Source organism: Urtica dioica, chromosome 7, assembly GCF_054948205.1.
Source record: "Urtica dioica subsp. dioica isolate 48M chromosome 7, U.dioica_male_clone48M_v1_H2, whole genome shotgun sequence".
Classification (NCBI taxonomy): domain Eukaryota; kingdom Viridiplantae; phylum Streptophyta; class Magnoliopsida; order Rosales; family Urticaceae; genus Urtica; species Urtica dioica.
The window spans coordinates 43,625,175-43,649,664 of record NC_142762.1 but is presented as its reverse complement, the minus strand read 5'-3'; the positions used below and the strand labels follow the sequence as shown (position 1 = coordinate 43,649,664).

Below are 24,490 nucleotides of genomic sequence, written 5' to 3'. Positions count from 1 at the left end.
ACTTATCAAGATATATATAAAATCAAGGCAAATGATTGATGGTTAAAAAAAAGTAAACGCTTTTCGTGTTCCATATTGTCTGGGCAATATATATATTATACAAATTTATGAATAATTAAGCTACCAAAATCCAGGGATCGTTAAATAATCGATATTTTTAAAATTTTAAATAAATAGTCATTATGATGATGTGATTTTATTCTAATGTTTTTAGCATTTTATTTATATCATCAGAGTCTGATGATTTATTTATAGCTATTAATGATTATTTACAATTATTATTGTCGTTTTAATTTTGTGAATAAAATTTCGTGATTATTTATTTAAAATTTATCAAAAATTGATTATACGGAAAATTTATGGTTTGATATTGATAAATATATATATATAGTGCGGCCTATATTATATCAACAAGCAGCGGATATGATATAAAAAGTAAATATAGGAAGGTGTTTTGTCGTTGCATATTATTTTTATACAATTTTTTCATGACTTTGAACTTTTTATATTAGATGAAGAGTGAAGGAAATGTGAAAAGGAAGTAAAGTGGAAATAATTGAGGTGTATTTTTGTTGGAATTTGGATCCAAAGTTTAGTTTTGAATATTTTATAACTCGTGAGTCTAGTTTTGAAAGTCTAGTTTTTGGGTTAATTTAAGTAAAGGCTTATTACTAAATCAACTAGCTAAGCATTTTATTTTTGCCTTAGCTTTTTATTACTATTATTAGATAGTGTTTAAAAAAATGGATTTAAAAAAGAAAAAGAGAAAGAAGAAGAAGAAGAAGTAGCTCTACTGTTTTAGGGTCATACAAAAAGTCAAGGTTCTTTTAAATGCCTCTCCCACCGGCCAATTTTATAAAACCCAAAAGAGAGCAATAAGGGCGTGCCTAGAAAGAGAGCTTCTATTGGGTAACATAGATATTAGTCTTTTTCTTTGTCTCATTTGTGTCAAGTTCTCTCTCTCACACTCTCTCACACTCTCTCAAATAGATAGCATTCCATTCATTTTCATTCCCAGCACCAAAGTAGAATCCGTAAAAGAGAGAGAGAGAGAGAGAGAGAGAGAGAGAGAGAGAGAGAGATGGGAAGAGCACCGTGTTGTGACAAAACGAAGGTGAAGAGAGGGCCTTGGTCTCCTGAAGAAGATGCTACTCTCAAGGCCTACCTTCAAACTCATGGCTCTGCCGGTAACTGGATTGCTTTGCCCACTAAAGCTGGTCTCTCTCTCTCTCTCTCTCTCTCTCTCTCTCTCTCTCATATTCATTGTAACTCATGATTTGAAAATGCTTTTAGTAAAAACAATATCTGGTGATGTTTTTGTTTCTTTCAAGTCTATATATATATGCATGCATAATTGCATATATTTATATATAATATATCTGTTGTATTTTGAAAGTGAACGAAATTTTTGAGTGGAAAACAATTGAATCCTTAGTATCAAAACCTCTATATGCGAATTTGTTTTGGATCTTCATTTTTTTTAACTTAAATTTAATAAAGTAAAAACTCAATTTTTTTATCATACATTCTTTTAGAAACTCTCTCAATTATTTATTGTCGAATATATTTTCCTTAGTCCAAACACAGGAAACCTACAAAAACTTCCTTAATTTCTTTGCCCAAATTTTCTAAGTTCTAAATATACTCATATAGATCAAGCTTATTTCATAAGCAATAGAGCTGAAAACTCCACCAAGCTGAATATATTAATCTGAAAAATTATATATGTATGCAAAAATTATTATAGGGCTGATGCGGTGTGGGAAAAGCTGCCGATTACGGTGGCTGAACTATCTCCGGCCAGACATAAAACACGGCGGTTTTACCGAAGATGAAGACCACAAAATATGTAATCTCTACAACCAAATGGGAAGCAGGCAAGTTAAAATATCAAGAATAAAATATTTTACAAGTTTTCATATTATATAGTTCCCTAGCAAGGACAATTATATACAACATAACGTTGCTAACACTACAACACAACGTTGCTATCTAATTTTTTTTGTCTTTTGTCTCACGATTTATTCATTAATATTTTATATTAATTTGAATGATATAATATTATTAATTAGGTGGTCTATCATAGCTTCTCATCTACCGGGAAGAACGGACAACGATGTGAAGAACTATTGGAACACCAAGTTGAAGAAAAAGCTCTTGGCAGGCAAAATTACCCTCACAAACACCTCTACGCAAACGCTCAATAATATTTATATTAATAATAATAATAACAGTACTAATTACTATTATCCCTCACCAGCATTATTTCAACCTCCTAGTAATAATTCTTGTGTCCCAAAGCTACTCAAACTCGAGGATGATTCTTCGTTGTTGGCGACGTCGAGTACTACTCTCCAATCATGTGATAATAATCAAAGCTCGTTATATAGCCCTAGAGCGTTCATGGAGTTTTTGGATGATCAGAATTTCGAGGGTTTGGTCTCCAGAGAAAGCAGTCACGTTGATCGGATTCAGACCGGCAAAGACGAATTTGGCGGGACCACGACAATGTCTACGGATTTTTCTTTTGAGTCTTTGCCTAGTAATAATTATGACTATAATAATTTTAGCAGTGATCCCCATGGTGTTGTTGCTCCGAGTTATAACTGCATGAATAGTACTTACTTTTGTTGATCAGATTAAGTATTGTGTATATATATATATATATATATAGCAAGCTTGGCAGCAAAATGGAAGACGTTTAGCTAGAGATTAATTAGTTTATTTTCGACTATTTTATTACGCATAATCCTTTGTTTTATTTCCGGTTCTGTAGTTTGAAACTGATCTGGATTTAGGGATTTATTGTTCACATGTTATTGTAGTTTTATTTATGTAAATTAATTAATCAGGCTCAATCAAAATTGTAAGTAGAAAATTCCAGGTAAAACCCCCATGCATGTGCAAATTTTCGCTTCTTTGACTGGGTGAGGTGATTATGGGGATTTGTGTGGCGGTGCAGTAATTTTGTAGGGTCTTAAAAGATACGATTTTGAGTACTATCGTGGCATATGATAGACATGAATATGTACTGATGTTATCTGATCACCATGTTTTTGCTTGTTTCTTTGTTCAAAATCTTCAACCGAAAAGAAATGGTCATGAAAGTTGCATGAAGCTCTTGACCAATTCAATATCATTGTGTATATATTATACATAGCTTGTAATTTTAGCAAAATAAATGTATATCACGAACTATCAAACAAAGAATATGTCGCTCTCAAACTGTAACCGTAAAAGATTCCCTAACTTTCTTTGTCTCCTTTTATTTATTTATTTATTTACCTCTTATATATACGAGCTCTAGTAATTATTAAGGTCGTATATTTGGTTGTGTAACTAAGTGGTAAAAGAAAATGAATATCTCTGCTCAGTAAATTTCCTTCTTATAGAAAGCGCAAAGGATCTTATCTACTGCCTCGGAGATTTCGCCTCAAAAGTAACAGTCGTTAAGATTTAATAAAAAAAAATGTTAATTTGTTTCTCGTTAATCGGTTTTGTGTTCAGAAAAGAATAAAAAAAAGAGAAAGCAGCTCGTTTCTATAAACTACTGAAATGTAAGTTGCATAAACATATGTCTAATATTAATCTGTCGTTCCAATTTTAGTTAAAAATCACAACTTAAATACGATGAATATCATAAAATGCTATATCTATATAATACTAAAACAAAAGTATTCTATATTTATATATATATATACTAATACTATGATTGTTTAATATATTGCTGCGGCTTTATTTCCAGGAAGTACTCCAAGGCCAAGCTTCCCAATTTGTCCCACCGATAAATATATTAGTAAAATAATATATATATGTGTATGTATATATATAGCTTACAACAACTTTGTCAAAGTTGTCCCTAATGATATAGTACTGTATTTTATACACCTTAAAAATAAAAGTGACACTAAATTTAATGAGAATTTTGAAAGAAAAAAAATCCCATACTTATTATGCATGTCACTGTCAGGTAAAATCTTCAAAGACATTTATCTCGTCGAGTTCCTTAATATAGAAATCAGTCGAGGGAATAAAACCAATAGCCAATTTGTAAATAGAGAGACTATGAAGTGGCTGTAATTAAGTAAAAAGCTGGAGCCATTTATTGCCTCAAATGTTTTCGCAAGAACTTTACATATGCGTTGTATTAATTACGCGTTCTTCATCTTCTTCTTGGTGGCACTACATGTGAGTGAATATATTCCTTCTCAATTTGATCTAACAACACAACCAAGTCAAAAAGGAACTTTGGTCTGTATTAGTACCACATTTTCTTATTACTCGATCGGAATTTTATCATTTCTTTTGAATATTACGTATATTGTATTCCTTGCGCGAATAAATATGAGTATTATGCAAGTAAATATAATCGAAAGTATTACAAGGTTTACATACTATATGGTAACATAAGTTTATAAGACTATGTCCCTTCAAAAAGAGTTTGTAAGATTATGATGAAGAGACCAAATAGACAATAATATGAAATTAATATATATTTTCTTACACACCACGATGAATGAAGCCATGAATTGCAATTAATGGGGGCGAATCTGTAAAATAGTTATTCAAATGAGTATATATGAAAAAAAACACCATATAATTTTAAGCTAAAAAAATGTAAAAATTGAAAAAATTTAAAATAAAAGTTTCTATTTAAAAAAGGCGGGTATACGCCCCAAATTCTTAACGTGTGCTATGTAGGTGCGCGCGAACATATACATAGATATATACATATATTATATAAAATATGGATAATTCCAAATCAGCTACTTTGGATGCAACAATATATAATATATAATAGAAATTTTGGCGCAAATAGTCCCCAACTTTTTATGATAGTGGCGTTTTGGTCCCAAACTTTTTTTTTGAAGCATTTTGATCCTTAACCTATTGATTTTGTAGCATTTTAATCCTTTTTTAAGAAAAAGTAATAACCCTTTTATAAAATTCAACACCAAATCAACTTAAAACATATTTACAAACTAAATAACATGTTTATAATTTTAAAAAGTTTAAAAAATAACATATATATAATGCTATAAAAATCTAATATTGTATAATTTTTTTAGTGCTTTTAGGATCAAAACATGATGTAATAAATTTATTTTGTAAAATTAACAATTTAATTTAGTATATAAACATGTTTTAAGTGTATAAAGTATATAGTTTCATAAACTAAAATATACTCTTTTTGAAAAAGGACCAAAATGCTACAAAATCAATAGGTTAGGGATCAAAATGCTTCAAAAAAGTTTAAGTGCCACTATCATAAAAAGTTAGGGACTATTTGAGCCAAAAATCCTATATAATAATAAACAAATCATATACATTTTTATTCGGATCGCTTCAAAATTTTACTTCTACTTGAGTTGTGTGGAGCCTAATTCATTAGTAAGAGTAGAGATCTTATGACAATTATATAATGGATTAACATGAGCGGATAAGTTGGAAAAGGATAGTAAATCTTCCTCCCGAGAATTTTCTACCTGATAAATTTTATTAAGTAAAAAGTAAGGGTGTTTAGTCGAGAGTATTTATAAATTAGCCCTTGTTCTTTCCCTATATATAATATTTCGCTTGTAGATGCAAGAGAGAAATTGTAAATAGCTTTTCGAATTGAGTTTATAATTATCGCACTAAGAGTTATTACTATAAATTTATGTGTTATTTTATTCTATAATTGTTATTGATTTTTTTAGGGTACTTGCACAGATGAGCTTTTATTGGTTTTGACTACTTGAAGTTGACAAATTAATAGAGACTATTTCCAAATTGGCTACTGCACCACTAACGTAAATGGTTTATAACATTTATATGCATGCATATGATATATAATATATTGACAAGTCAAACACCAAGATCAGGTCGTTACGACATGAGTGACGAAATACAGCGTAAAACACATTGTAGAGTTTTCATAATTAATTTTGTTTATAATATGTAATATATATTCATGATTAAATCATATAATAATGCATGCCATTTAACTATTCTTGTTGCTGGGCCTGGGTGTTAGTAATTGAAAAACAAATAGCATTGGTACATGTTTTTATCTGGAAAATAAAATATTGGTTAGATTAAGAAGTGATATTCTTCTAGTTCATAGATGTATGCTGCGAGAGAGATAAAAATTTCAAATGTAATATACAATCTTATTTATATGCCTACGCGTACGTCATGACGCATATCATGTTTTTTCCGAATAATAGCTAATTTTATATTTGGTTTTCGATCGGTTGCAAGGGGTTAAAGGTTTGCTAGGAAGCTACATGTATACTAATAAAATATTTATGGCGATTGTGATAATCTCTTTCACTGTTTTGTAGCATACAATTTAAACAATTTAAGCAATTTGTTGCTGGTGTTGCTAACAGCTAGCTTTATATTAATTTCTTACGGTTTCTAGACGACTACGACATTTTCATAAAAAATATATATATATATATATATATATATATATATATATATATATATATATATATACACATATACATATATATCTCATTTTCGAATATTGTTTCCTGTGATATTATATCAATATATTGAAAAATATTCAAAAGTACGCCGATATTCGTTCTTATTTGGCACTAGTTTTGTATGCGCAAGTGAATGATCGATGCTCTTTAATTTTTGACGTTAAATATATATATATATATATATATATATATATATATATATATATATACATATATTGAACTTTGAATGGCTACAGGCCATAGTCCCTCGTGATATTTTATAGTTAAACCAATTTAAATAATTTAAGCAATTTGTTGCTGGTGTTTCTAACAGCTAGCTTTATTTTAATATTTCTTACGGTTTCTAGACGACTACGACATTTTCATAATATATATACATACATATATATATATATATATATATATATATATACATAATACATATACATATATATATCTCGTTTTCTAATATTGTTTCATGTGATATTATATCAATATATTGAAAAATATTCAACAGTACGCCGATAAAACAATTCACGAATTCCAGTCGTTCTTATTTGGCACTAGTTTTGTATGCGCAAGTGAATGATGCTCTTTAATTTTCGACGTTAAATATATATATATATATATATATATATATATATATATATATATATATATATAAATTAAACTTTGAATGGCTACATGCCATAGTCCCTCGATCGTGATATTTTATTAGTAAAGCGAAAAAACTAAATTACATTTATGCAAACATAATGCTCAATCATCAGCTTATAAAAATATACGTAACTACATTATATATTTTTAACCCCAATTTTTCGGTTAGATAGCATACGATGATTTAATTTATATACATGAAATTCGAAAACGTACACTGGTTTTAGTTTCTAAAGATTAATCAAATATTTTACATTTCAATTACACGACCATTTTCAACAAACCATTGTGAATCTTGAATTATACGCGTTTTATCAAATTGGTCCACGTTTTTCGTATCAACTGTTCTTAAACTTTGAAAATATTTTTTTTCTCAGAAAAAAAAACATTAATGTTCGATGAAATCTCAAATGTGCATACATTTTCTTATATATGATCAAATGATTAGTTCATTTGAAAAATAATCGAGTAAACCATATTCAGGTCCTAACAACAGAATTTCTGAATCGCACACCTAAGATTTTGTATGAAAAACTAATTAAGTGAGGTTTTGGCACATGAATTTGATCATTTTATCATAATAACTAGGTTACACATCACACCCTTAAGATATAATAAAAAAAAACAGGTATAAAAAATTTGACAAAAAAAAAGTCAAGGGTGCTAAATCTCTAACTTTTGTATGGACTATTAAGACTAGAAAAATATTAATGTTAAAATGGAAAAAAAGAGCTACACGTAATAAGCCCACAATTTTATATTTAAAATGAAAATAAGCTGACAAATATCTCAAATTCTGGCTGACACGGTAAACTTAATTTACCAATCGATTAGTGTAATGTGTATGATGTAAATCCCTGAGATTCCCAATATTTCGCATCTATTGCTTATCTTATTTTTATATTTCGTACCGTTGGGTTCTTTCTTTCACTCCTAAGTTTACGTCAAGGTTAATGTTTGTGAGGTACTAGAGTAACCAGTGAGTATGTGCATGAGTTCCCGCTAACCCCAATTAATTTGCACCGATTTGTACAAAACTATGGAATATCGGAAAAAAATGGGTTCCGTGGTCCAAAAATCCGTAGCAGTTATTTTTTATTTTTTTATTTTATTTTATTTTATGAAAATCGCAGAAAAATTTGGGATTTTTTAAATTAAAAATAAAATGGAAGTAAAACTAAATTTGTTTGAAAAAAGAGTTTAACTTTATTTTTTAGACTTAATTTAACTTAAAAATTAATTAATATCTAAATTACTCCAAATATAACACTTTTTAAGACTTATGAATGAAGATATTAGTTTAGTGAAAGTAGCTTATTTTGTATCATTCTGAAAAAAAATATTGTAACTATTTTTTATGGAAATGTTCAGTACTATATGAGATAATATTAATTTCGAATTTTGTATATGAATAAAGCTTATTTTGAATTTCTTAGTCTTGAAATATCCCTTCCTCAAACTACCCTTCATTTTGTCGTTTATCATGCGGTAAATCCACGGATATTGGCTACCATTTTTTGTCCTAAGTATACGTGTGTTAAATATCTACCATATGCATAAATTTTAATTTTAGGTTGTGACACGGCAGTATATACGGTACCTGAAATCTTTGATACAAGTTTGTGCCAAAAATGAATATGAGCATCAAAATCACCGTTAAATTAATCTACAACGACCCAAATTGCAAGTTTTTCGCGCTCGCGGGAAAATGATATTACTTTTAATTCTATTTTTTTAAGCATTTTATAGTGTCCTAAGTTCTATTTTATTTTTAATTTCCGCGATCATAAATTTTTGGCGTTAGAACAAAAATTCTAGTTTCAGATGGCTAGAACTTTCGATCCTAACGATCAGAAACTTCTGTTCCGTCAAGGATCAGCAAGTTATATACCGTCCAATAGTTCAAATTTAGTCAAAATCATAATCCATGGAAAATGATAGAGTGTCAGCGCTATCAATTTTCATAATAACATGGTGTGAGTGTGATGATGATACGCATCAATTTAATTATCTTTCACATTTCATGTACACCAACGTTTGTCTCGTAGAAGGATAAACGTCGCTTTCAGCTATAGACATTCCATAAATTGGGCTGGGCTTCTTTTGTTTCATCCATTCCATTATGGGCTTTATAACGTTGTTGAAAGAAGCTGATTCCCCGTTTACTCTCATCCCTTTGTAAACCTCTCCTAACGTTATATACGTATATTGTTATTTATGTCCTATTTTTTGAACGGTAAATATATGTCTTATTTGAAGCTTATTTTATTTATTTTTTTGGATAATGAGGATTAAACCACAAATTTTTACTTTGGAAGTGGTGTGTAATTACCAAATTGAAGCTTATATCTAAATGTCCTATTTTTATATTAAATTATAAGTAAATGTGGGATGTTATCAGGAGGGAAAAAAAAAAAAGATGCATAAAAGCTTAATAAGATAAGAGGCAATTAGTCAAAATAGGCATGTGACATGCATGTCACGCTTAATCCTTAAACAGATATGGGCTTTTTCTCTCCGTACACCAGAGCTCTTAAACACCGACGTTTAGTCCTTCATCGGTAACCAGCTTTTCGACTGTATTTTTGTGGGATAATCGCAGATTAGTCCTTGGAGGGGTCCCCCGTCCCTTCCGTGTCGTCTGGAGCTTCTCTATGGCGGACCCGCCGATTCCGGCTATATCCATCTCCGCCTCAGAACTTACTGGACACGATGGCCCCTCTGATTCTCGGGCCCATTCATCCGGTGAACACATCCTAGCGGCGAAAGTCCTGTCTACGAAACCTCTGAGCAAAACCACACTGTCAGCCGTCCTGACGAACGCTTGGCGTGGGGTGGGGAAGTGGACGCTTAAGGAACCCAAACCAGGTTTGTTCACGCTCTGGTTTGCACTCGCAGAGGATAGGAGAGCATTCCTTAATCGGAGACCCTGGACGGTAAAAGGAGCCCAACTCTTAGTGGAGGAATGGCCGGACCATCTGAGCCTCGACGAGATAGATTTCTCCTCAAGCCCGTTCTGGATCCGACTGGATAATCTTCCTCCGGCGATGGCCAACGATAAGGGCGTCAGGAGGATCTCAAGTCACTTCGGCGAGTTCCTGAAATGCAACTTGAACTCAAGGAGTCGTTACGACAACCACATCCGATTCCAAGCCAAAATTGCAATTACCTCGCCTCTTTTTCCAGGCTTCTTCCTCGACAGAGAGGGCCTTCCCCCGACTTGGATCCAGGCGAAGTACGAGAACATCGGCCTTCTCTGCTTTAGATGTGGATGCCTGGGACATGAAGTCGCTGATTGCCACCGGAGCGCTGATACGATGGTCACAGAGGTAGGCGGCGGAGAGGTACCTGTATATGGGCCTTGGTTGGATGCAAAGTCAAAAGCCAAGAACTGTTTCACGGCGAGGAAAGAGGGTTCTTACTCGGCGGAGATGGCCGTACCTCAGGCGGGGTTAAGCGGGAACCCTTCTTCTGGTAGCGTGGCGCCCACGCACCGGGAAGCGCGTCAGGTTGAGGGAGCAGATCCCGAGAGGGTTTCTTGGGCGAAGAACGGAAATGTGACAACCTGCACGTCTTTCCCGGATCATGGGGAAACAACCTTACCTCATCTGTGTTTAGATCTAGCTGAAAGGCCCCTGAAGAAGAGGAAAGAAGAAAAGCAGAACCTTGTTTTAAGGAAGACCTCTGACGGTTCTCTGCCCACTGTGACCACTCCTTTGAATTTTATGCACAACTCTCAAGTTGATGTACAGCTAGGTTTGGATAATTTTAAAGCAGTGAACCCTCCTCATGGGTTGGGCCGAAATGAGAGTTTGGGCCCAGTTAAAGAGGTCTGCAGATCTACAGCCCCTTTTTCAAAAGGGAAGGATATGGGCCCTCATACCAGCCTGGGCTCCACTGGCTCCGGGCCAAATAATACCGGCCCACCCTCCAATCTTCAGCCAGATCCTTTGGAAGTCGCTCGCCTAGGGGACTCATTTCGCTCGGCGTTTACACAAAAACCACACGGCCCAAAGCTGCTCAAGTCTACTTCGTCACGTGGAAGTGCTCATTCCCGGGAACGTCGAGACCCGGCGTTTACGACCACCAGGAAACGCAAGCTGCCAGCTGGCCGACCGGCGACCCTCCCTTCCCCAAGTAACACAGGGGTCGCTCCGGATGTGGGGGACTCTGTCACGCTACCACCCAAAGTGCTTTCTCCCACAGGAGATATGGCTTTCGGTTCTCCTGACTCTTCATCGGCGACCCTTGCGGAGCAAGGCCGCCGGGAGCCATGATAGGCCTTATCTGGAACGTCCAGGGTATTGGCAACCCCTGGACGAGGGAGGCCCTTCGGTTCCACGTGTCAAAGCACAATCCCGAGTTTGTCTTTATCTCATAATCACGCCTATCGAAGACGGCGGCCGAGCGTTTGAGAGTGTTTTTGGGGTTTGGATGGTGCTTTGCGGTGGAATCAGTAGGGCGGAGCGGAGGGCTGATCTTGTTATGGAACCTAGAAGCGAGTGTGAGTGTAGGCTCGTATTCTCGGTTCCACATCGAGGCTAGAATGTGTACTAATAAAGGTGTTTTCTGGAGATTTGTTGGATTTTATGGAAACCCGGACGTGACGTTAAGGAAATTCTCTTGGGAACTCCTACGGCGGGTTTGCGAGCTCTCACCGGGCCCGCTCCTTTGTGGTGGCGACTTCAACGAGCTGTTGTCTGCACACGAGAAGCGTGGAGGGAATACGAGGGCTCCGGGGCAGATTGAAGCGTTCATGAAAGCTGTTGATGACAATGACCTCGTGGACCTTGGGTACACGGGTGATCCTTTTATGTGGAGAATGAAGTTCGGTGATGACTTTATCTGGGAGCGATTGGATCGGTGCGTGGCCAACTCCGACTGGGTCTTGGCCTTCCCCTTGGGTAGCGTCGAGCATCTTGACTTATGGGCGTCGGACCACAGACCCCTCCTTCTCCGGCTCGAGGGGAATGTTTCGGGGGCCGATGGTAAAAAGCAAAGACACTCTCGACGGTTCTTTTTCGAGGCTGCGTGGTGCGAGGAAAAGGAATGCGGCGATATCATCGAAAGGACTTGGTCGAGCAATGTCCATCGGTCCTTGGCGGAGTGCTCTAAGGCCCTTGCCTTTTGGGGCCGCGGGAAATATCGGCAAATGCGGGCGCTCATCGAGAAGCAACGGGCTACGCTTGAGGAACTAAACTCTTCGAGTAGGCCCATCCAGGAGGCTGCGGTGCGCTTAGAAGAGAGACGGCTTAATGTGCTCTTGGATAAGGAAGCTACCTACTGGAAACAGAGGAGTCGCATTGCCTGGCTGAAAGATGGAGACCGCAATACCAAGTTCTTTCACCGGAAAGCCACGACACGCAAGAAGAAAAATCATATTACGGGTCTTTTTGACGAGCACGGTGTATGGACCGAGTCCGCAGAGGAGGTACAAGCTATCATTTCTCGTTATTTCACTAATATGTTCTCTTCCTCGCAGCCGAGTGGTGTTGAGTTGGCAGAGATCTCGAGTGGAATTGCCCCGATCATCACAGCCGACATGAACGATCTTCTTCTGGCCCAGTTCACGGAGGAAGAGGTCAAGAGTGCTTTCTTCGAGATTGATGCGACCAAAGCCCCCGGGAAAGACGGTTTTCCGGGACTGTTTTATCGCAAATTTTGGGATGTCGTGGGCGACGATGTTACTAGCTTGTGTCTCCGCATATTGAACGAGGATCATGAGCTCGGGGAGTTGAACGAGACCGCCATCGTCTTAATCCCGAAATGCGAGAAGCCTTCCCGGATGCAGGATTTTCGCCCGATTAGCTTGTGTAATGTCATCTACAAAGCGGTGGCGAAATGCATCGTGGCCCGCCTCAAGCCCACGATGAAAGCGGCTATCTCCGACAACCAAGGTGCTTTTGTGGGAGAAAGGCAGATTTTTGACAACGTGATGGTCGGGTTTGAAGGGCTACATACGATGCGGAGAGGTAGATTCGGAAATGGGTTCTACGGAGCCCTTAAATTCGACATGTCTAAGGCCTATGACCGGGTTGAGTGGGACTTCATCGAGTCTATTATGCTAGCTCTCGGGTATGATAGACGGTGGGTTCGGCTTGTGATGAGGTGTGTGCGAACTGTCCGCTTCTCCTTCGTGGTGAACGGGGAATATAAAGATGACATTGTTCCGCAAAGAGGGCTTCGCCAAGGGGATCCGCTCTCCCATTTCCTCTTCCTATTTTGCTCCGAAGGTCTCTCGGCCCTCCTTCGTAGAGCGGAGGACCTGAGTTTGATCAACGGTATCCGCTTTGGCATTCCGGGGTTTAGAGTCTCCCACCTTTTCTTCGCCGACGACTGTATTATTTTTTTCAAGGCCACGGGGAGTCAAGGGAGGGAGGTTAAGAGATGCCTCGAGACGTATGCGCGAGCTTCGGGCCAAGTTATTAATTTCGAGAAGTCGGAGGTGAGCTTCGGGAAAAAGGTGAGGCCGGGGCCGAGAACGGATGTTGTTCGGGCTCTTGGAGTTGCTGAAACGGAAGCCCATGAACGTTACCTCGGCCTCCCCATGACGACGGGGAGAAGCAAAGCGGCTATCTTCCGCTTCCTCAAGGAGCGGGTGTAGAAAAAGGTGAAGGGTTGGAAGGGCTCGTTTTTCTCGTTGGCCGGTAAAGAGATTATCATCAAGGCTATCATTCAAGCGATCCCTAACTACGTGATGCATTGTTTCAAACTCCCAAAGACTCTTATTACGGATCTTCACCGCATGGCGGCGGCTTTTTGGTGGGGGAGTGATGAGGAAAAACGCAAAATGCATTGGGGGACGTGGGAGAAGTTGTGCGAACGCAAGAAGAGAGGAGGACTCGGCTTTAGAAACCTTGAACGGTTTAACCAAGCCCTCTTGGCCAAGACGGTTTGGAGGGTGCTGCGATTACCCGACTCGTTGGGAGCTAGAGTCCTCAAAGCTTCCTACTTTCCGAACTCGAGCATCCTAGAGGTCTCGAGCTCCCCTCACGCCTCTAGTTTATGGAAAGGGCTGCTTTGGGGACGCAAAGTTATTGATTTGGGAACACGGTGGCAGATCGGGAGAGGCGACTCGGTCGAGGCGCGATCCGGCAAGTGGATCCCTCGCCCCGGAAATTTCAGCCTACGCGTTGGTAATAGGATACCACCGGGGATCTCGGTGGCGAGCTTTAGGTTCCCTTGGGGGGCATGGAATGTGGAGCTTCTTCGGGGCTGGTGCGAGGAAGATGATGTGCGTGAAATCCTTAGGCTCCCCGATGGAGTGGGCGCTAACGAGGATACACTATGTTGGCACTTCTCGGAAGACGGTGAGTACTCGGTGAAGAGCGGCTACCGAGCCCTGAGCGATCTCCTTCCCGTTGGCGAGGCGTCCAACTCCAGCGCTTCGAGGAAATGGTGGGAAAGCCTTTGGAAGCTGAAGATTCCTCCCAAAATTCGTTTCTTACTGTGGCGGGCGGCTCGGGGTTGGATCCCCTCCGGCGGGAACCTGGTGCGACAGGGCATGCCCATAGACCCGGGCTGCCGGAGATGTGGGGCGCCGTATGAAGATACTTTCCATGCACTGTGGGGCTGCCGGAAAATCTCTCCTCTGTGGAAATCCACGGGCTGGTGGGCGGACATAAAAACCAACTTCTCCGGCGACATCATCGATTTCCTTTCCCGCATGAAAACGAGTCTCTCAGTGGCTAACTTTGAAGCTTTTGTGTTTCATTCTTGGAGCGCATGGAACTACCGGAATGACGGTTTGCACAACGGGCGGGTGATGAATCTAGTTGTCACGACCCGCAAGCGATAGCTCGCCCACGAACCGCGACTGATCAACTCAAATCTGTACATAACTCATAATATAAACACATAAATTAAACATAATAAAATAGTTTGCGAAAATTCGGGGAAATTTTTCGCTTTTATAACTTAGAGTCTTATAGCGACTCCTATACAAATATGTTCCGGAACGTTTTAACAGAAGACACTAACCCCCGATTAAGAAACCCCATAGCCCATAGGTCAAGGTAATACGCGCTCGGTCTCGGTCTTCAATCTCGTTTCCCGCTTACCAGCTTTTCCCTTATCTACATTACCAAGGGTCATAAAACTATGAGTCGATTGACTCAGTAAGTGGGAGTCTATCTAAAAAGTAAAACGACTAATGCCATGTGACGTGCAAACAAACACACAAGAATGCAGAATGATTGCTAGATATAGCTAGAACATAACATTAGAGCATGACTGACGCGTGATATCACACTCTATCTATTCACTTGTCGTTCTGCAAGATCGTACATCCTCTTCTGCTACGATCTCCACAACGACAATAAGCCAGCCTCAGACCTCGAGCAGCAGTCTTACGGCGGCTTAGGTGTTTTAAGATTGTCTGGGATCCACTAGTGGTACCATCTTCATCTGACGTCGGCGCATGTGTGCCCACTTGGCACGACAATGAGTTTACTCGAGGCGACTGCTCATTGCTGAATGGGTTCACTCTAGGCGACTGCCCATTACCATCGGGTTCGCTCGTGGCGACTGCCCGTTACCGTTGGGTTCGCTCGAGGCGACTGCCCTTTACCATCGGGTTCGCTCGTGGCGACTGCCCGTTACCGTTAGGTTCGCTCGAGGCGACTGCCCTTTACCATCGGGTTCGCTCGTGGCGACTGCCCGTTACCGTTGGGTTTCTCCCCAGTTTTGAGTACTCAGCGCCATACAGACCACCTAGGTCTGCCACAAACACATGTCGTTGACTTGTGGGTACCACCGACACGAGTTAATTAAAGTTTGGGTACCCTGCAACTAGCAGCGTACACGTTAAACTTATATACGGAAGAGCGTAACGGGATAAACCCCGAAAGAAATTATTATTTCCCTTTGAAGCTCGTTAAGTGTTTTAAACTGAAAGCTCGAAATGTGACTTTCGAACTCTCTACTCCCGATCGAATTCGAGAGTCTTATCGCTCTTCCGTCCTCTCGATTCTAACCTACTTCCTAGAGTTAGAAGAGAGGTCTGACTATACACGTAGAAAACGTGGCTGGTTCAAGTTAGCGTTTGAACCTAACGGGCGTACCCGAACTAAATTTTCAAGCAAGAGTGGCCGAAGCCTTAACTTTCATGTTTATTCATTTTAGGGCTTTCACCTACTCTTGTTTACTAGCAAATAAATGCACAAACAAACAGGGTTATTCCCTTGGTATGTAGTTGACTTATGTCTCCACACTTACTTGGAATTGTTCGACAGAAAGCTCGACGATTCTCGTAGATGTCTTGCTTCGCACGTTCTTCGAGGCACTTGGCTCTTATCGAAATGTCGAAAGAACTAGCATCCGGAGTTGAAAATCCGTTAGTTATTGGATTCAAGTTTACTTAAAGAGGATAGGGTTCGTTGTCGGGATAAGAGTTGGTTCGAAATTCGAGAATTTAATTTATTATTCCCCGGTTCTTCGGAAGTTAAATTTATTCAAGTCTCGCGTATTCTCGTACCGAGATGGATACGAAATAAAATTCAACAATTAATCACGAGTCTCAAATAAATTCAATAATCCGAAAACAAAATAATCGAGAATTCCAAACGAATAATTAAATTAAATTCAAAAACATCATTAAATAAATAATTATAAATTATTTATTTAAATACTGAAAGTACATATCTAAGAGTATTTAAACGCTATAAGCGATTTAAAACTCACGAGTTAATCGAGCTTTATTTCGATAACTCTTTCACTTGACATCTTCAGAAACTGATCTCGTCGCTCTTGACTCGTCTGGTTCCCGTTCGTCCGTCAAGATATGTAAATCAAACCTGGAATCCAACGACGAGTTAACATCTTAAATTCCAAATCCTTATCAGTTTCAAAATCCGAATCCCGATATCACAATTCAAAACCCGAACCCAATCCAACCGAAACCATACTAACCATAACGACTCAACAAAAATGATCACAAAACTTCCGAGGCTCAGATATTATCACAACAAGCACACGGCCAACAAAACACTCGGCGAAACAGGATTTAATCAAGACGACTCTCAAAACCAATATCCAAAATTCTTAATCATCACCACAGCCTCATATTAACGATACCAAACCGAGTTCAAAACAAACCTCAAGAAAAATCACACGGCCAAGAGACCCAAAAACACTGAAAATTCGTCCAAAATTCAAACAAAATTCCAACAGCCATGTCGATCAAAACCCAAGCGATTAACAGGTTCATAAACGTCTTAATATCACTAAACAACCTCCAGAAATCACAAAAACCCAACAACAAGATCCATGAACCCTAGAACCCCATTTTCGGCCAAAACCAAGCCAAACCAAGGAAAATCGAAAACAATCCTCAAATTCAAGTTATAATCATCACCAATCGAGTCCAAACAGCGATTAAAACCAAGAAATTTCACTGAATTTAACCCGAAATAAAAAACCCCCAAATTACTAGCTGTGAACCCTAGATTTCAAATCCAATTCAGGGAAACGAAATCTCACCTCAACCCACGGGTTCTAGCTTTCTCGGAGGGTCCTTATTTCCTTCCCCGCGTCTTTTCCTTGCTCCGGCGTCACGGCGGTCCTTGACGACGTTGTTCTTCCTCGGCGTGGACGCGCGGCGACGTGGCTCGGTGCAGGGTGGTGCGCGAAGAAGAGGAAGGAAGAAGAAGAGTGAGAGAAAGGATGGCGGTGATGATGGGCTCGGTGACGAGTGAAGATTGAGCTCGAGGTTCTTCTTCTTTTTTTTTCCTTGTCTGGTTCTTGCGCGAGAGACCCAGGAAGAAGAAGAGAAGAAGAAAAGATAAGAAGAAGAAAAGAGATAGAATGGTGAGGTGGCCGTGCAAGGGAGGGGTGAGTGGAATAAGAAACCCACGTGGCAACCTCTCCTCGCGCCACACGTGCACACGTGGCCCACTCTAATATTGCCACGATTCTCTTAAAACGACCCATTTTTCTCTTTTTCTTTCAATCTCATCCTTCAAAATGTTGCACATAAGTCCTTTTAAAATAAAATCTCACAATCCTGTCCTTAATTAATTAAAAAAAATAATCTTGAAAAATAACCGAGAAAATTGTTATTATTTCCCGTTATCTTGAATATATTTAAGGGATCTCGAAATTTACTTTTACTCTCGAGATTTTTAAATCTCCGAGTATGTTTCGAATAATAATATTGAATTACTCGAATATTCTCATTCCGAAATTTCATCGACCTTAAATATTATCATTTCCCAAGATATTTATAATCTAAGGACGTCTCATATGCAACAAGAATTTGAATTAAAACTCGTCCATTTTATTCAAATTCACAAGTCGAGCGTTTACAAAAGTTTATACATTACACTAGTGGACCTCGCCAATTGGTCTACCGGTTATCTCGACGAGTTCCGGAACGCATCAAGCAACAACAAGCCGAGCCCTCCGCAGACCCCTGCCCGGCCCCGTTGGCCCCCCTCTCCCGACGGTTTTGTAGCGATCTCGGTTGATGCCGCTGTTTCGGTGGCGTCCCAAAGATGCGGTGTGGGTGGAGTGGTTCGCACCGCGTCGGGGGCGGTGCTGTCTGCCTTCGCTTATCTTGTTGAGCGCGGCTTTTCGCCACTCGTCGCTGAGCTATGGGCAATTCTTCGGGGCGTGGAACTAGCTCGGGATCGAGGTTTTATTCGCGTCGTGGTCCAGTCCGACTGCTCGAAGGCCATCTCTCTCATCAACCAAGACAACATGCAGAGTACGGAGGCGGGTACAGTGGCTTCGGCTATAAAGTCCGCTGCCTCGGCTTTTTCAGATTGTCGGTTTATCTTCATTCCAAGACTTTGTAATTCTGTTGCCCACGGGCTTGCGAAAAAAGCTATCCATCTTTTGTCCAATGAGGTTTGGGAGGAGGCTGTTCCCCCTGAACTCTCCAAAACTGTTTTGGCTGATATGCCTTAATGCCATCTTCCCTGGTGTACCAGGTTTTTCAAAAAAAAAAAAAAAGAGGCAATTAGTCAACAACAACATGACTTTCTCTCTCCTGCTAAAAAAAAAACCCCCTCTCCAGAAGCAGAATAGTCTCAGTGTTTGAGCCGCCGCCATCCCCTTCGGGGTCCGGACGCCGCTGCTGCGGCAAGCTCCGACCTGGGGGGGAGCCCCTCGAGCTCTCTTTTCTTCCAAGCTTTTGTTTATTTTTCTCATTCTCTTTGAACTTTTTCAGATCTGTTTCAATCCTCCAGATCCAGCCATCGGATTGTTCCGGCAGCCTCTTCGAGGTGCGCAGCTCCGCTGTTCGTCATCGTCTGGGTTTGCTCCTCGCAGCTTCGCAGCCCCTCTCCGCCGCTCTTATCGGGATGTGGGTTTTGGGTGGCCGTTCGTCGTTCTCCGGCGACGAAAGCTTCGCTCCGCCGCTTGTCTCGGGTTTCCGGTTGGAGGTGTCTCGTCGCGGTATTGGGGCTTGTCTTTCGGAGATGCGCTCCGCCGATCTGGGTGTTGGTTTTGGTTTGCTGTTTGTTTCAGATTTGGTTTTATTTAGTTTTTGTTGGAACTTTGTTTTAGTAGGTAATATTATATTTTGGTTTGGAGTTGGGTTAGCCATCGTCCAACTTTTCGCTCGGGAAACTCTGTTAGACTTTTGTCTATGCAGGCAGAAGATTTGTCTTCTTCATGGTCGATGGACCACGGTTGGTCGGATCTTTCCACCATCCATTCAGGGATATTTGAAAGAGCTTGATATTTGCTCTATTCGCATTGTGCTTTCTGTGCACAAACTGGACATTTATTTGTATTTGGCGTTGACGTTAGCGTTAGCGGTTGATCGGCTCCGATCGAGGTTCCTTTTGTACTTTGGATCAAGAAAATCTAAAGCTGTATCTCTGGGTATTTTATCCATAATCTAATAGAAGGCCCCGAGCCCATTTTCTCAAAAGATAAGAGGCAATTAATACTATTTTTACAAATTCAAATCGAAACGACAATTTTGTCTATTGAAAAACGACATTAACTGTAAAAACAACAAATTGTTTCTCTCTCTCTCTCTCTCTCTCTCTCTCTCTCTCTCTCTCTCTCTCTCTCATTTTTATTGGTAGTCTTTCTGTCAATCTTTCTACTGAAAATCCATAACAAACAGAAACGCACCTGCTTATTTTGCGACCGGCGCTTTGTCCCCAAGATCTAAGGTTTATATATATATGCATTTTAGTTTTTTTAATTTTCGTTTCGCTTCGCTAAACACAATCATTTAGATCCATCGTAATTCCCTCAGATTTCATCACGCACTCTCGCTTATTCTTCCTAGATTGCGCAGATCCGCCATGGATTTCATGAAGGTCTTCGATCAAACTGTCCGCGAAATGTTGGTTTCCTTTTCCTCGTCGCTCTCCTTCCATTGAATATGAATCTAAATTGCTTGGGCTTTTTAAAGTATTTACGAGCTTATATATCTTATGGTTGACAGAAAGAGGGAGGTCAATTTGAAGGTGTTAAAGGTTCCGGAGATCGAGCAGAAGGTACTGTATCTTTTTTTTTTTTTTTTTTTTTTTTTTTTTTTTTCTGGATTGATTTTCATATCGGTAATAGCATTGAACTGGTGTCTGACTTGTGTCAACGCATGATTGTATAAGAGTATGTGCCTGAAGCTTCTGGCATCGATTACGCATTTATGCACAACCATAACATTGATCCAGTTATTCCTTGATATATTTATAGCTTATTTAGTACGCTTTGAAGATTTTTTATTTTGTTATTTATAGGATGTTTGTTTTAGGTGACTCTTTGATGTTCGATACAGGTTCTCGATGCAACTGACGATGAGCCATGGGGTCCTCATGGTTCGGCACTGGCTGAGATAGCACAAGCCACTAAGAAGTTGTACGGTTTGAATAACCGATTCTTTTTTTTTTTTTTTTTTTTTTTTTTTTTTTTTTTATCTCTGATTTGTTTTAGATTTTTGTACTGTGTTTGTTTCTTAAGAAATGTGATTTTTGTACGGTTTGTACTGAGTTTGTATTTTGGATTTGTGAAATTGAATCTTATTTATATCTTTCAGTTCCGAGTGTCAGATGGTTATGAGTGTGTTATGGACGAGATTGACTGAAACTGGAAAGGATTGGCGATATGTGTATAAGGTGTGTTGTATCTTCCTGTGTTGCTTGCTTTTAATTATTAATACACTAGGGTTCTAAAATCAATTTCGTGACAGGCGTTGACTGTGATAGAATATCTGGTGGGACATGGTTCAGAACGTGCTGTTGACGACATTATAGAGCATACTTTCCAAATCTCTGTAAGTGTCTATGATGCTCTGAAAGATAATATTATCATCTTGTTTTCTTATCTTTGTGGTCAAGTTTATCGTCGAACTGTATTCATTTTTTGTCGTTCTGCGTTTTGTTGGTAAGTCGTTATCAAGTTTTGAATATGTTGAGCCGAGCGGGAAGGATTTGGGGATAAATGTGAGAAAGAAGGCAGAAACAATTACTGCCCTTTTGAATAACAAGGATAAAATACAAGAGGCCAGAAACAAAGCGGCTGCTAATCGGGACAAGTATGCAAGAATTTACTTGAAAGCTTTTTATTCTGTTTATTCTTGATTATTTATATGACCATCCTGAAAATTGTTTGATCTGCTGTAATCAGGTATGTAGGACTGTCATCTAGTGGAATAAGTTACAAGTCAAGTTCAAGGTCGCACAGTAGTGGGAACTACCAAAGTAGTGATCGCTACGGAGATAGTTATAAAGACCGAGATCAGAATGAAGGCGAAAATCTTGAGAAAGACAAGTATGTTAAGTCCCGCCGTACCCTTGACAATCAAGAAAGCGCATTGAAGGAGAGTTCGTCAAAGTATCGGAGGTAGAGTTTACATCTAGTATCATGGATCCCTAGTAAGATCGACTGTTTCGTAGGGACTTAGTTAATTGTTTAATGTTCCAGAGGGAAGGATCAATCATCTCGAACGACAAGCAAGTCAAAGGGTACAGCTCCTCCTCAAAGCACGAGCCTGCCTTCTGAAATTGCCGAGGATGATTTTGACGATTTTGATCCACGTGGTACTGCCACTAAGAGTAAGTAGTGTGAACTAAAATGAGGTCAATATTTATACATCATCACGAGTCAAGAAAGAGAGGTTCACTGTGGATAAGGAATTATGTGCTGTGGATTTTGTTGCTACAGAAACTTCCGGAAGTTCTAATCAGGATCTGTTTGGGGGGAGCTTGATCGGTGACCTCATGGATGCTCCAGCACCGGTCTTGTCAGACTACACCACTGCGAATAACAATCCATCAGAGGTTGATCTTTTTGCTGATGCAACTTTTGTGTCTGCGCCGCCACCTGTTGAAACTAGCAGGAATTCTCAGGCCGAGGTAAGAATACTTTTCAAATGCGTGGCATCTTTATGTGTTGTATAACATAAAATTTATGAAGGTTCTGTTAGGATTTTAACTGGGTGTTTCGTGTCATATCGTTTTGGCTAGGTTGATTTGTTTGCAGATGCAGATTTTGTGTCAGCGCCAGCACCGGTTGAAACTAAGGTAAGATTTAGACAAGTCATTGGAAGATGGCTCTCTCTGGTCTTTTTTCAGTATGCAAAAAATAATATTTCAAGTCATTTGAACTGCATTATAATGCTGGCACATCTATTTGAAATTTCTAATTACAAAACTTACTCTATATACCTTCCCTTGATCAAGGCTTTACCTGATTTATTTAGCTGTTATCATTATGTCCTACCCTGTATCTATATCTGCATCGCTGATTTTAGGTTGTACTCACTCGTGTATTACTTTGTTCTCGTGCCAAAAATAGAATTGAGTTTGACAATTGTATTAACGTGTGCGTGTTTTTTTTTTCCAGAACATTGATCTGTTTGCATCAGGACCAGCTGTTTCTTCTTCGGTTTCTTCTACAGTTGATCTTTTTGCTAGTTCTGAATCAGTTGTGCAACCAGAACCTAAGCCCACAAACAATAACATTGTCGATCCCTTTGCTTCCGTGCCACTTAACAGTTTTGATGGTTCAGACCCTTTCGGCTCATTCACCTCTCACTCAAACCCAGTTCCTTCAGAGCCATCCCAGAGCTTTGCCAATAATGGCAGCGATCATTTGAGTGGTCTTTCATCAGACTCAAAGCCTTCAGCAAAGAAGGATGGCTTCCAGGTGAAATCAGGAATCTGGGCGGATTCTCTTACCCGCGGATTGATTGATCTCAATATATCTGCTCGTAAGTAGTGTCACACATTCCATTTTTCATTCCTTATATCATTCTTCTAGCCTCACAAAAACATGTATCTGATCTCAATAATGCTATTTTTTTTATTATATACTGCGGGACTGTTTCTAATATTGAAATGTGTGTTTGATCAATCAGCCAAGAAAGCGTCTCTGGTGGATGTTGGTGTTGTGGGCGGGTCGGACGAAAGGGAGAAAGGTCCACAGACTTCATATTTCATGGGGCAGGCGATGGGCTCGGGCTCTGGTCTTGGAAAGTCGACTTTTCAATCTGCACCGAAGATAGCCGACGAGGATTTCTTCTCGAGCCTCGGTAGCCAGTCGTACCAATACGGGGGATTCCAAAAGTAAATGTATATGATCTTCAGTTCTCTTGCCTCAGTCCCGTTCTTTGGCGTTTGTGTTTTTTTTTAGTATGTTAACAAAATGTGTTATCATATGGGTGTTTTTTTGGTGTAATATTTTCATCGCGATTGATTGTACAATTGTGAGTGTCTGTTACTATGCGAATAATAATTTTCGGTGAGATTGATTGCTAGCTAGGGCTTGCTTTTATATCGTAGGAAAAACAATTGTCAATTTATTAAAACTAGCTAAAAGTAATAATTCTGAAAAAGCAAAATAATTTTTATGAGGGAACCAAGCATATTGAAATTGATTATTATGTCACTCGTCATCATTTATAGTTTGGTACGATCGCATTGCCATATGTTCCATCGTCGCTTCATATTGTTAATTTGTTAACGAAGGTTCACTCCAATTCGTGCTTCTGCTTTTTAGCTGACAAATTCTTAACGCTTATAGCTGTAGCATCGCGAGTTTGAGGGGGCATAATAACATAGTATATATGCCATTATTAGATTTATAAAGAGTTATTTCGGTCTTTTATTTTCTTGGTTATATTAGGGTTATATACCCAGACGAATATTCATTATTCAGACTCTTTTTCAAGAATCCATAAATCTTCATGCCTTTGGTCCCACATGTTGATGTCGTTTGTATTGCAAATCGGCCAAGGCCGGAATATCCTCCCGACGTGGGATCCGGTCCGCCATGAGGGAATTGAGTTTTTGAGTTCTAGAAGTGAAGGAATTGAGAATTTCTTTGAGAGTTTCTTGGAGAGAGCCGATTAGGATTTAGGGTTAACGACAGAATTGAAATGCGACGCACAAACTTTATAAGGAATAGGGGAATTTTAT

At 39.2% G+C, this 24,490-nt stretch overlaps 3 protein-coding genes across 5 annotated transcripts; all 3 read left to right on the top strand.

The window, feature by feature from the left end:
- Nucleotides 1–975: 975 nt before the first annotated feature.
- On the top strand, nt 976–3,006 carry LOC149391908 (uncharacterized). Its single transcript, XM_089620655.1, has 3 exons — nt 976–1,217; nt 1,748–1,877; nt 2,073–3,006. The coding sequence occupies exons 1-3, from the start codon at nt 1,082–1,084 to the stop codon at nt 2,632–2,634; spliced, it is 828 nt and encodes a 275-aa protein (XP_089476781.1). The 5' UTR covers nt 976–1,081; the 3' UTR covers nt 2,635–3,006.
- A 14,768-nt stretch (nt 3,007–17,774) lies between these two features.
- LOC149391907 (uncharacterized) lies at nt 17,775–19,019 on the top strand. Its single transcript, XM_089620073.1, has 2 exons — nt 17,775–17,802; nt 18,439–19,019. The coding sequence occupies exons 1-2, from the start codon at nt 17,775–17,777 to the stop codon at nt 19,017–19,019; spliced, it is 609 nt and encodes a 202-aa protein (XP_089476199.1).
- A 1,088-nt stretch (nt 19,020–20,107) lies between these two features.
- LOC149391906 (ENTH/VHS family protein) lies at nt 20,108–23,829 on the top strand. Of its 3 annotated transcripts, none has more exons than XM_089620467.1 (13): nt 20,108–20,239; nt 20,359–20,415; nt 20,518–20,569; nt 20,851–20,930; nt 21,109–21,187; nt 21,262–21,345; nt 21,461–21,606; nt 21,699–21,914; nt 21,996–22,126; nt 22,236–22,426; nt 22,538–22,594; nt 22,917–23,283; nt 23,431–23,829. In XM_089620467.1, the coding sequence occupies exons 2-13, from the start codon at nt 20,375–20,377 to the stop codon at nt 23,640–23,642; spliced, it is 1,656 nt and encodes a 551-aa protein (XP_089476593.1). In that variant the 5' UTR covers nt 20,108–20,239; nt 20,359–20,374; the 3' UTR covers nt 23,643–23,829. The 3 variants fall into 3 exon arrangements, with proteins under 3 accessions (XP_089476593.1, XP_089476595.1, XP_089476594.1); XM_089620469.1 differs by having other exon boundaries at nt 20,123–20,239; nt 20,368–20,415; XM_089620468.1 differs by having other exon boundaries at nt 20,123–20,239; nt 20,326–20,415.
- The last annotated feature ends 661 nt before the right edge of the window (nt 23,830–24,490 follow it).